Source organism: Motacilla alba, chromosome 3 (genome assembly GCF_015832195.1).
Source record: "Motacilla alba alba isolate MOTALB_02 chromosome 3, Motacilla_alba_V1.0_pri, whole genome shotgun sequence".
NCBI lineage: Eukaryota > Metazoa > Chordata > Aves > Passeriformes > Motacillidae > Motacilla > Motacilla alba.
Genome location: NC_052018.1, coordinates 69,654,068 through 69,667,502, shown reverse-complemented (window position 1 = coordinate 69,667,502; position 13,435 = coordinate 69,654,068). Strand labels below are relative to the sequence as shown.

The 13,435-nt window shown below is 41.4% G+C and overlaps 1 protein-coding gene across 2 annotated transcripts in view; it reads left to right on the top strand.

Moving 5' to 3' along the window:
• TBCE (tubulin folding cofactor E) overlaps positions 1 to 13,435 on the top strand; it is a 50,772-nt gene that overhangs the window by 23,374 nt on the left and 13,963 nt on the right. For both annotated transcript variants that reach the window (XM_038132440.1, XM_038132441.1), the window contains exons 2-5: positions 2,161 to 2,293; positions 5,116 to 5,200; positions 11,641 to 11,829; positions 12,854 to 12,942. In XM_038132440.1, coding sequence (XP_037988368.1) covers positions 2,194 to 2,293; positions 5,116 to 5,200; positions 11,641 to 11,829; positions 12,854 to 12,942 — 463 coding nt within the window. In that variant the 5' untranslated portion in view covers positions 2,161 to 2,193. The remainder of the gene's footprint in view (positions 1 to 2,160; positions 2,294 to 5,115; positions 5,201 to 11,640; positions 11,830 to 12,853; positions 12,943 to 13,435) is intronic.

The window sequence follows — 13,435 nt, the reverse complement described above, 5'->3', positions numbered from 1 at the left end:
CATGAATGTTCAATAAATTCAGAAGCTAAATCCATTTTTACTTAAGTGTTTATAAAATGCTGAAGTTGTAATTTGAGGTAATGATGTGAAAATGTTAAATTGGTCTAGTTGTTTCATTGGCATTGGGACTGTCCTGTTCCTTGTCAAGCAGATCATGAGCTATGGCTATTCGTTGATTACAACACTGAAATGAGAAGTACATAGAAAGAACAAGCAGTAAGTTTTGCTATTCTCATTATCATTTTAGAAATAAATTTGACAACATGCATGTAGATTGTGAGAATGGCTACATTACCTGTCAAACTAGGGATAAAACAAGGGCAGCTGGGGTCAGAAAGATCACAAAAAGTATTTTCTTGTTTTCAGTGCCTTTCCTGTCAGGCAATACACAAAGTGGAGGATGCTCTCAGCTCTCACCTTGGGAACAGTGGGGGAGTCAAAAAGGAGAGCAAGAGGCCTTACTCCTGTCACTTTTACCACTTCCATGAAGCTTCAGCTACATGGCTTGAAACTGGAATAGATCGTTCCAAGAGTGCCCTCTGTGGGAGATGAGTGTGCTTAGGAACCCAGATGAGAAAGCAGCCCCACCAAAGATGTGGAAGAAGGACTAGGGTATCTCTGTTTTCCCCCAATTCTGTTAGTTGGCCTGAAATAACACATTACCTATGCGAGGGAGGACTATGAAAGGAAGGCACAGAGTTCTTTGCTGGATTGTCCCCTTGGGGAGCAGCTGCTTTAGGCGAGCCAGTAAAGAACACCTTCAAAGCCTGTTACTAGAAGATGCAAGCTATCAGCATGCTACAGAATATACACATTATCCACATTGTTTTGATTGGAAAGTACTAGTGTTACCCAATACCCATACCTAATTTCTGTAGTCAGTATCACAGACTCAGAGTATAGAGTACTAATATGCTGCCTGCCAAAAGGACAGACGGATTTCATTTAATGGAGCCGTAGGACTGAAAGAGCTGCTTGATTATTTACTGTCATGATTGCTCCAGTCTCGGTGGTGCCAACATTCTAATGCTATTGTTTGCATTAAGCTGTTATGAGACATTGAACTATGAAACACAAGAGGTGAAAAACGTCAATTAGGGTACTTTGATTTTTATAAGCACAGCTTTTAGATCTTGCCTCACCTTACTCAGTTTCTGTTCCTCACCAACTGGTACTAGAACACAGTCAGGTCTTGCATTTTTTGCTGTTCATCTTACGTACAGTGGACACTTCGCTTTTCCTGGACCCCCCTGGGAATATTTTCCCCAAATACTGAATGTTGAAATAAGTGCAGCAACAAATGTAGCAGCGTACAGAGGAATACAACCGATCGGGAGTCTCCCTGGCCCGGGGTGCTCCGGGGGAGCTCTACTGCTCAGCGAGCCGCCCGCGTTCTCAGCCGCTGCTCCCGGCAGAGCGCCCCAGCCGTGAGCTACGGACTCGGAACCATCTCTTGCTCGGTGTCGGTTCGCCGGTGCGGCAGGGCTTTGCCCACCGCGCGCTGCTTTACAGCATGGCAGTGTTTTCCGGGCCGCCTTTCCTCTCTCCTCACCGTCCGCTCCAAGTCCGCGACCACTCCCAGGGAGGCGCAACTCCCGGGGACGGGCGGGACACCCCGGCACCGCCCCGGGGGCCAGGCTCGCCCAATCAGAGCGCCCGCCTCTCACCCCGCGGCATGCTGGGAGCTGCAGTCCGGGGCCGGCAAGCCCGCGCGGCGAGACCACCTCGGTGAACACCATTACCCAGAAGGCTCCGCGGCGGCGACGCCCCGGCCGAATTGTCCCTAAGGCGGTCACTCGAGCAGGATAGAAGGCGGGGCGGACCAATAGCGGGCCAGGGCAGGGCTGCGCCGGGGCTCGCGGCCAATCGACGGGCTCCGAGAGCCGGGCGGGGCGGGGCGGCGGGTGCCGCGCGGCGCAGGGCGGAAGTGCGGCAGCGGAGCGGCCCCGGCGGCGCGTGAGGGGCGGCCGCGGCCCCGCCGTGAGGGGCCGGGGCTGGGAGCAGCCGCACAGGAGCCCGCTCCGGGAGCGGGGAGCGCCGCGGGGCTGCGCCGGCAGGGAGGCCGCCTGCAGCCCGGCGGCAAAAGAGCGGCTCAAGGTAGCGGCGTTGTGAGAGCAGCGGCTTGCGCGTGTGTTAAGGGCGTTTCTGCTGTGCCTGCAGGTGTGGGAGCAGCCCGGTTCCCGCGGTCCCGGGATGGCTGCCGGGCTGCCTCCCGATGCGCTGGGTCGGCGGGTCGCCTGTGGCACTGACTACGGGACTGTGCGCTACGTGGGCAGCGTGTCTCGGACTGCAGGTAAGCGCCACAAAAGTAATAATCTTCACGTTTTATGGTTGTTCTCGAGGTTCTACTCGTATTCTTAATTAAAAAAACCCCAACACTATCGAGCAAAACGAGGCAATTTACAACTTGATTTTTCCTCATTGTTCTTGTGTAAATATGGTGATTTCTAACCTGTGTGAGGTTTTTGGGTGTTTTTTAAAGAAGTCAGAGTTGTCAAAAGAAGTGTAAGAACTTCACAGTCTTTTCCCTGATCTCTGTGCTGGCAGAGTCAGGAAAGGTAAGAGGCAGCAGCAGAGCATCACCAGACCAGGTGCTCCTTTGATAACATATTGTGTTGAGTTTGTGTGGCAAGGCTCTGAGAGTGCCAGGGGCTACAGGGGTGGCATCTGTGAGAAGCTGCCAGAAGTTTTCTGCCTGTCCAACAGAGCCGTGGCCAGCAAGCTCCAGGGTGGACCTGCCACTGGCCAAGGCTGAGCCTGTCAGCAGTGGGAGTTGCACCTCGGTGAAACCATCTTTAAGAAGGGGAAGGAAAAGAGACACTTTGCATGAAAGTTGCTGTGGCCAGAGAAGAGCTGAGTGAGACTATGTGAAAGGAACAGCCCTGCAGAGACAAAGGTCCGTGAAGAAGCAAGGGAAAGAGGTGCTCCACACTCCAGAGAGGAGATTCTCCTGCAGACCTACTGAGACAGACAGGCTGTTTCCTGGCAGCCCATGGGGGTCAGCACGGGTTGAGAGATCCACCTGCTGCCCATGGAGGAGGCACACACAGGTGGATGCCTGAAAGGAAGTGATCACCCTGGGGGAAGCCCACACCTGAGCAGGCTCCTGGTAGACCTAGAGATAAGCCCTGATGGAGTGGGTTTCCTTGTAGGTCTTGTGTCCTGGAGTAGCCTTTCCCTGAAAGACTACACCCCATGAACAAAGGGTTCCACACTGGAGCAGTTCCAAAGGAACTGCTACAGAACTACTGTAGCCTGTAGGGAGGAGTTATGTTGGACCACTCCATGGAGGGCTGTCTTCTGTGGCAGGAACCTGCACTGGAGCAGGGGAAGGAGCACCCTCTTTAAGGAGGAAGCAGCAGAAATAAGGTGTGATGAACTGACTGTAACCCCCATTCTCCATCTCTGTGTACCTCTTGTGGGGAGGAGGGGAGAGCCCAGGAAGGAGGGAGAGCTGAGGTGGGGGTATAAAGATATGTTTTACTTCTCATTATGCTACTCTGATTTTGACTGGTAATAAATTCAGTTACTTTCCCCAAGTCAAGTCTGTTTTGCCCGTGACAGTAATCAGTGGGTGATCTCTCCCTGTCCTAATCTCAGCTCATGAGCCTTTTGTTGTGTTTTTTCTTCCCTGCTCAGCTGAGGAGGGGAGTGACAGAGTGTCTTTGGGTGGGCACCTGGTATCTAGCCTGGGTCAACCCACCATAGGTGTTCAAATTTATGGGAAGATTGCTGATGCTTGGAAGAAGACTAGCCTTGCATACAGTTCTAGAAGAGGCAAGAAGGATGACCAGGAAATGTAGACTCCTTAGCCTCAGTTCAGTTTCTGGAAAGATCACATAACATGTTTCCTTTGAATCGATTTCCAAGCCTGTGAAGGACAAGATGGTAGTTGGGAGTATTTGGTACTTGTAAATAAGAAGAAGGCGTGCTTTGCAAATGTAATTACTTTCTGTGATGATACAACTGTGAATGTGGATAAAGGGAGAACAAGTCAATATTCCTTGACTTCAGTAAGTCTTTGAATAATGCCTCCATAAAGACTCTTATGTGAAAGCTGAAGAAATACAAGGTAGGTGAATGGACTGTTAAATGATTTGAAAGTTGTCAAGTGAAAAAGTAATTGATGACTTGATATCTGTAATGAGTGAGTACTACCGAAGTAAATGCTGGGGTGTGTATTGTTCCATGTATTCCTCAGTGACTTGGGTGATGAACAGTGTTCCCCCTCAAATGGCTGCTGTGATACAAGATAGAATTGCAATCCAGATCAAGGTTTATGAACTTTAGGTTTGAACCCAAGAGATTCAAGGAAGACAAATTTCCACCTGTCGTATGGACCAGGAAGTATTAGTGACTCACAGAGTCTGTTGTAAAGGGCTTGGGAGTTAAGTTGGATACTGTTATGAATATGAGCCAGCAGTGACCCCTGTAACGAGCAAAGAAACATGTTATATTGGGTTACCTTAGAGGGAAGTGATGAACATGGCCTGCAAGTTAAAGGAAGCTGTTATCCCTCTCTGGGGGCAGGGGTTCTTGACAAGGTTACGCTTGGAGTAATGTATCTGGTGTGCAACTCTTCCAGTTCAAGAGGGATGCAGATAAACTTGAGAGGATCTCAAAGATCTCCTCTCTTGAGGAGTCTTGGAGGACTGCCAGGGTGGTTAAGGGCACAGACCATACACATGTGTTGTGAAGAGGTTGAGTGATCTGGGCTTGGTTGATGTGGTGAAGAGAAGAAAAAGTGCCATCCAGTGGCTTCTGCAGCTGTTTGACAGCTGGTTACAAAGATGGCAGAGCCTAACTCTTCTTACAAGTACTAGATTGTACAGTAAAGGGTAATGGCCACAGCAGGAAAACATTTTCCATTACATTGCTACGTTACAATGCAGCTCTGGAACATGCTCACCAGATGTGTTGCAATCTTTCTCTCCTTGGAAATTTTCAGGGTCTGGCTAGGTAACAAATTACCTGACTGACTTTTTTTAGTGCTGGTGATAATCTCCTGCTTTGAGAGAGAAGGTTAGGCTAAGTGAACTGCAGAGATTCTTTCCAGCTGTGATTTCTGTGAATATGATGCTGTAAATTTGAAAAAGTATCAACCATTTTTTTCAGGAATTTGGCTGGGCGTGGAATGGGATGATCCTCAGAGGGGAAAGCATGATGGCAGCTATGAAGGAACACAGTATTTTAAGTGCAGGTGAGTTGGTTCACAGCATTGGCATGTCATATGTGGTAACGAGGTGCTATGGGAAAAGACCCTTTGGCAATTTTTAGGGCAAACCCTTCTGTTATCAGTTGGCCAATATTAAAAACATCATAATTCTGAGTGCTCTGACTAGCTAATCCATAGAGGCTCCTGCACTGATATTTATCCAGTTACAGGTATTAGGGTATAGTAAATACTTAGAAAATACAAGTCATGTTTTCAGAGGTATGTTATAAAATGAGACTTTTGGATGTTATTAGTATTCTTAATAGGTTTTAGATCTTTTACTTTAGTTAGGAAATCAATATTTCTTAGTGACTTTCGTTAGGTAATTCTGAACTGAAATATTGGTCAATATTAAGTGTCTCAAATACAGTTTGTATTTGAATGTAAGGTGACTTGCATGTATCTTGTTAAGGGAAAATGCCAAGTTCCTGTTAATGGTTTGGGTTATATTTGTATCACTAAGGAATTGTTAAATATATTCATTGGATTTAGTACGTGCAAAACATAGTGCAGCTGTGTGGGGTTTTTAAATATATGCATGCATTACTTTTAAGTGAAAGGATTTGAGCACTTAACATGTTTGAAATTGCAGAATACAGGACTCTAGGATGGATATTAACTGCAGCAAGTCATTGATTTCTATGTCAGGACACATGCAACAGCTAAAAGTTTGTACGTTAAATAGTAACTGGATGAGTCCATAGAAGAAAGTCATCAATAGCTCTTAAATAGTACAGACTGCTAGCTCAGTAAGTTCCTGAGCATAGAAGTGGTGAAGGATGAGGGAACAAAATCTATTCTTCAGAAAAGTAAGAAGAATACACTAACCTCTGAGGACTTTATATTTCTTCCTTTGTATCAAATAATAATAGAACAAGGCTTGAGGAGGCTAAACACACTTAATAAAAGAAAAAAATCAACATTGCTGGATTTTTTGTTTCAGCTAAAGAATTGGAAATGATGGTTTTAGCATAACCGTGTTTTTAAAATTAATATATTAGTGGAAGTTGCTTCCTAAATGTTTTGAATTTAATTGAAACAGTTTCCAAGTTGAAGCTAGATATGTTCTGCTATAGGAGAAAAAAAATAGAAATTATTGGCTGACCATTCCAAATCTCTCTGGACATGAAAAGCAATTGAACATTTCATGACTGTTTTTTTAGAAACTCTACTGCTTTACATTTGTGTGTATATGATATATATATATATGTGTGTAGACTCTTGGGTTTTTAGCAGCCATTAGTGTGCTTCCAGGAGATGAGATCTCAGACAGTAATCCTAATTTTTGATGTAAAAATCAATGTTTTGAGTGGAGCTCAATACCCATTACAAATGTAAATGTTGTGGTCTTTAAACATGTTGTTCTTTCAATACCTGTTCTTTGTGCTCTGCTTGTTTCCAATCAGAAGTCCTGCTGGGTCTAAGAGAACACATAGTTCCAACAGTCCACCAAGACACACAGACATAACTTCCTGTGTGCACGCACATTTGTAGTCCTTCTATTGACTATTGTGAAAATATAGGCAAACTTAAGTAAGAAATAGTTACCTTATTTTAGCAAAAGAGTGCTGAAAAACAAAACCCTCCCACAACTTAAAACATCACCTCTTTACTACTATTGATTAGGAGGGAATAATGTTTCCTTGTAGATGAATATACACATCTAAAAAAATGCTGTATTTTCCCCCTTACACCTTATCATGAGTATCCTTTGCCTACAAGCCTACTTTGCTCACTCCTTGAATTCTGATAAGCTGAAGCAGCTGATCAAGTAGCTTGTGCTGTAAACAAATGCAGTGAAAGCACATTCTGAAATAGTTTTTAAGGCAATTTTGAAAATAACTGCTTTAAAAAGTACATCTTTCAGAGTGACATTTGAAAATAAGACCATAGGAGGAAAATAAAACTGATTTTGAGATTCTCTTTACCAGAGAATCTTCTTTCTTTTCAAGTCCTTGCTTGGAACAGTAGGTCTGCTTAGAGCTCTATGTGATCTGTATAGTAGGTTTTTTGAAAATATGACCTAAACTTTTATGTTTCATGGCAGCACATTTTTTCTGGGTCATTATGTGGTGATAATTGAACTTCTTAAGAATATGAATAGCAAAGAACAAAACAGCCATACTTCAAATTATGCTGACATCATGAGCATGTTCATCAACCCTGTATCAGCTGGAAATGGCAATGCACAATCTAGTGGTGGTTTTGGGTTCATTTTTTCCTGATAATAGGATCTTATTTCTTAACTGAGGAAGCTATTATTTTAGCTGTCAGTTGCAGTAGTGTATAATGTAATTAAATTGTGTTCTACAGTCCTTCAAGAGAAATGAGGAGTAATCAAGCCTTAAAACAGTGTTAAAATTTGTATACAGCTTTTGAAACATGAGTGTGCTTTCCATTAGGCTCTTATCCCACAGACCCACTGACACCTTTGTATGCGTGTGCTCCCCTGGGAAACGTGGGTTACAAGCACACCCTCCTCCCCTGGTTGTCGTGTACTTGTTGCACAATGATCTGCTCCATGATGATTCAAGATGATCTGCTCCATGAAAGATCTGTTTATATTAAATCAGGCTATTTTTTCTTCAAGGGTGACACATTCACCTCCAGGAATATCTACTTAGAGCACAAACAAACTCTTCAAATACAGGAAAAAATATCATTTTAGTATCCAGGAAAAAAAAATATTTCCATTTTGCAAAGGCAGAAAGCATTCCTAAGATTGCTGAGAAGGTTTCAGTTAAGAAGTTTTGTTCATCAGAAACTCGTGCTCTTTGCTGCCAGTAGAACTGTGTTGAAACAAAAGGTTGTCCCTAACCACTGCTCAAACATGTCCTGTGCACCAGCAGAACCCCAATATAGCATAAAATTGCAGATGTCTGTCTGTCTTTCCTTGTTTTTTGAAAGCTCAGAGTCAAGTTTCTTGTCTGTTTAACTAAGGTAAACTTTCAAGAACTTGAAATACTTGCTCATGCTTGTAAAGCTTCTTCTGTTCAGTCAGGAATTTGATACACCATGGCAGGTTAGTGTTAGGTGTCACTTGTAAGCATTGTTTGGTGCCATGGCCTCTTTCTAAAACTTGAAGGATTTTCTTTACTGCAGTGTGTAGATTCTTCTAATAGAAGTTTTGTCTGTTGAACACCTTCCCCTAGAAGGAAGAGATCTGTTCAGATCTGTGTAAAAAAACATGCATGGATTCAAACAGCTCCACTTTATGACTCCTTATGAGCCTTGTAGTGCATTTGCTGCAGTCATGATGGTAATTACCTGTAGTTGATCATTGCAAACAGACCGTACTGGGCAAAGAAGCCCTTTGATCCATGTTCACTGCCTAGGCTGATAAAGCTGACATCTCTCTCCGTGGCTCAGAGCTTCTGCAGTCAGGCAGCTCAAGTGTATAGCTGGTATGATTTATGTACTCCTGCATTTTTCTTCAGTACTGAGAAGTGTGTGTGTGATATTTCCCTAGCATATGAAGAGCCATCGTGTACCTGAGCAGTGCCATCACTTTGTTTTACATTAGCAAAGAATGATGCCAAATTTCCTCCTTATTCAGTGGAAGCTGACAGCTAATTTAAATTTTAATGAATATCCTTAAAGTGCCCTGGGTGTGCCAGCAGATGGGTTGTATGCTTCAGGCTACTGAATCATGAATAGGAAGTGTCCTAGAAGATGACTTCTAAGATTGGGGTCAACCTATTTTAAAAGTCAGTAGGAAGTGTCAATATTAACCAGAGCCAGCCACTTGCCTTGCCAGAGCCCCACTTGAGCATTTTCTGCTTAAGAAAATTGGGCCATATCTTCTGCCATTCTATTTTCACAGTGTTTTGTTCTGTCTGCAAGACAATTTGCATACCTGAAAACAAAAGTCCCTGTTCTCAGACTTCTGAGTGTTCATCTTAAATGAGGTTGATCAGTAATCCATAGGTTCTTCCATCTCATAATAGGCATGCCGGATGATTCTTTGGATTAGGATTTACCTGTTTAGCTCCCAGTTATGGGAGACTTATGGTGTGTCTTTGCATTAGTCCAGGTGCTGTACATTGTTTATTTGATATGTACATGCAGCTTGTACAGTTCATATGTCCCAATGTGAAATTTAATACAGGCAGTGTGTTTTAGGGAAAATGAGTTACAGTGACCTCTCTCCTTGAATGCACAATAATTTTGCCTGAAAATAGGTTCCTGTGGCAGTTTCTTTTCCCGTCTTTTGTGACAGTTCTTAAAAAAGTAGATCAAATAAATAGACTGGAACTGAAAAAGAAGCTTAGGCTGTGGAATGGATTTAAATATACATTAGATAACTTATAATAGTGTGCAGAGTAATGGGAAGTGATAGCAACAGGGGAGAGAAAACCTGTGACCTTATGATCAGGACAAAAAGAGAAGGTATAAATACACTAAAATTTTCCTATAGCTAGGTTCCTGCTTTTTTTTTTTTTTCTTTTTTTTTTTTTCCCCTAAGGATAGAACTGGTTCCTGCACAGAAAATAAAGAAGGAGATGCCAATAGAAGTGGTGACTTGAGAGGACAGAAATGGGCTTAGGAATGGATATGGTGATGGAGAGACCCAAAGGTCTTGGTTATGACAGGGACAAATAGCATGACAGGAGGAATGCAGATGTGAGGTTCTAGATTACCTCTGATGAGAGGGTTGAGGAGAGCAGAACTGTTGAGTGTAGAGGGATGGTGATGGCAAAATCATGGTGATAGGAAATTGAACAGTTATTGTCAGAATAAACTTACAGTAGGACATAGTGTGAATTAGATAGACAGGAGTACAAGGATTTTTTCCAGAGCCCCAAGCGGAATCCTATCTGCCACCACAGAATCCACTATCTGCCATCTATGAAGCTGTTTGACTTAATTAAATGCAGAAGTGATATATTTGCAGGCAAGAGATATTCTAGTTTAGGTGGTAAAAAGGTAATTTACTGTTTTAAGAAGACATATTAAGAAATGATCACATCATTTTTACACTTGAGAAAGTTCAATATTTAAATCAGTCAAGTATTTGCAAGTTATGAAGAATTTCAAAGGAATGGAAGAAATTACTTAAGAGAAGGTACTAGATGAATAATGTATTGAAAATGCTTATGAAGCATGAAAAGTTCATACCAGATTTATAGTCTTTAGTAATTTGCCTTTCTGCTTCTTTTGTAATCATTGCACTTAAACATAATCATTACAAAACTAGACTAAAAATATTTTGAAAGTAAATAATATTGAGTTTCTACCTAGGTCCTTCTTAAGGATATGAGAGTAGAAATGCTAATGAATGAAACTGGCACAGGACATTTCCAGTACTGATTTTTTTAACAAAAATGTGAATATGTGGTGTCCAAACTATTCCATCTACTTGTAATAGGTTCATAAGATTTGGAACTTTTAGTTACTGGGTTTTTTTCTGTGATAATTTTGAACTTTGTGCACTGGTGGTTTATATTATGGTTTGCTAATTGGACACTTGATGCTTACATGCTGTTTTGAGAAGTTTTATTTACATAAGTGATGTCTTCCTCCTGGGCACTTTCCTACCAAAGCCTGTTGTCTTCTCAGCTTGATGACAGACAGATATTCATAGCTACCAATTTTCTTCCTGATGTTTTCTGGCTGATGCTCCTATCAGATCCTCATCTACTCGGTGGTACCATTCCCATAGCTTGTCTCTGCTAGTTTTTCCCTGATACTGTGTTTCTAGCTAACTGTTTACTAGCTAACTTTGCTAGAAAATGTCTAAGCAATTGCATGGCAAGACACAGGAATGCAACAAAGTTTTTTCAGTGCTCAAGAAAAACCAAGGAGCTCCACTGGACTGTCTTGAACATACATTATTGGTTGGATATTTCTGTTGAATATTCAAAATTGTTACCAAGTTAGTATCAGGATTTTTCAAAGTTTGTATAAGAGTTCTGAGTACTACAATTTGTATGTTGTGTCATTTGTATGAATTACTAGTAAGTCAAATACCATGTAGCAATCACTATTCTGGGTATTCCTTTGGCTTTGGTAAATTTCCGAGCACATTTATTGTATGACTTAGGTAGCTTTGTGTCTATCTGTAGGTAGAAGCTTCTTTTTCTGGAGAAAAAGAAGCTCTGACTTCATAATGAGTTTGAAAATAACAGAGCAGTTCTTTTAAATAATATCACTGACACTGTAATTTTGATGTGCAAGTACATTTTGGGGAGCTGGTGCTCCAGTTCTCATGGTATCTCACTATGTGAGCTTCTATCAAGAACAATCAGAGTATCTTTGAAAGTCTTACCTGGCTCGCTGGGAACAGTGATGTTTACAATTAGCCTGTAGAATTGCCTTTTCACTGCTTTGGCTCTCAGTACTTTTGTTTGAAGCAGTATTTAATTAGTCATTCGTTGTTAAGATAACTGTTCATATTTCAACTTTTCCTGGCTGCTCTATTCTAGGCATCCTAAAGGAGGATCGTTCATCCGGCCAAACAAGGCAAATTTTGGAGTAGATTTTCTTACTGCAGTAAAGGATCGGTATGGATTGAATGACAAGCAGGATGTTCAGTGTGGGACAGAGAGTACAGTAGTATTTGGAACAAAGACTGTGGAATTTGTTGGCATGGATTCTGTTGCAGAACAGCAAAGGCAAGTGTTATATATGAAAATCTAAGATACATTATTAGTGATTGATCAGTCAAGTAGTATTTCAACTGTAAGGACTGCTATGCATATAAAATTGTGTCTAAAAGCAAGCCAGACTGCACTATGGTGGAGACAAGAAACCTTCCAATTGTGGATTCATAATTTACAGGTTTTACAAATACAAATTGGGATTATGTCATGTCTGAGTGCTAATAATCCTCATTCTGGTTTCATAAAGAAGCAGATGATGATATCTGGTGAGAAATGAGAGATAAATTATCATCATGTTGGCAGTTATCATACACATGCATGGTCTTTTTAAAATAGATGTATTTTAATGTTTTCTTAATATTGTACAGTGTTTTGTAGTCTTTGTTTACTCATATCACAAATGACTTTGTAACCAAGAGAGGGAAGACAGAAAGTCACTGTACTGCTAATGAAGAAGTTTTTCAATCAGTTGATGTCATGTTCATGTACCTGGAAGGGTAAGAAAGGAAGTAACTTAATGATGTGTTATAAATTGCAGTTCTAATGGCGTCCAGCAGAAAAGCTGTATTAGTTCAGTAGGTGGCAGTCTCCTTCTGAGCTGATATTCCACAATTATTCTCCTTTTCTCCCAGAGCACACTAAGCAGTCAAAAATACTTTTGGCAAGTGATACAAAGACTGCCCAAATAACTCTGAACCTCTTGCAAAACATGTTGCAAGAAATCTTTATAACTTGGAATCTCTAATTAAATTCCAGTTTTCACAGCTATATTTAATCTGTTTTACCATTCTTTATTTTAGTTGGATGAGGGAACTATGGTTCAACCAGACTTATTTTGTAGTAGTGATGTAAAGGCAGAAAATAGAGATGTATCTTTTCGAGTGTGAATGACACTGCAGTGTAGTAATCTGCACTTTGCTAATTCCAAAGGAGATACACATGAAAAGGATGTTATGTAGTTGTAAAAACAAGGCATTTATGTAACATACCTATTTCTGTTTGAAGATTACCTAACAGAATGTTCTTTCTCATGTAGACAACTGAACAAACTGGTGGATATCTCAGTGCGTGAGTGTGCAGTGAGCCATGCTGGTCAGGAAGAGGAAATCAGCAGAACGTGTGCCAGTATCCTTTTCTTGCTGTATTGCATGATGCCACAAATAAAGCACATACTTTAGCATTCCAAGCATTCACGCCAATGAATGATACTTGTATCCTTTTATTTAAAAAAATAAACAATTAAACCTAAAGTTTATATTTAAAAGTTTAATCCAGTGTTAAAAAGTTTAAAAGCCAGACGCCTACAATTTTTGAGACGAAATGCAAATTGTGTATAAAAATAAAAGTGTAGGCATAGGTTGCTACTGTGACTGCAGTTTCAGAAGGCTCCAGCAATGTTTTTTTTAAAAATTCCTTAGACTAGATAACCACATAGAAATAGAACTGATATCTTCTGTAGACACCAGAGGTTTCCAATATATAACAAATAGTGTGTTTAGTGCACTGCATGCGGTGGCAGGGTTACAAAACTACAAAGCAGTTACTATTTGTTAATTTTTAAGGACTTATAAGAGTTCCTGTCAGTATAGAAATTAATCCATTTGAGGATTTGTATGGT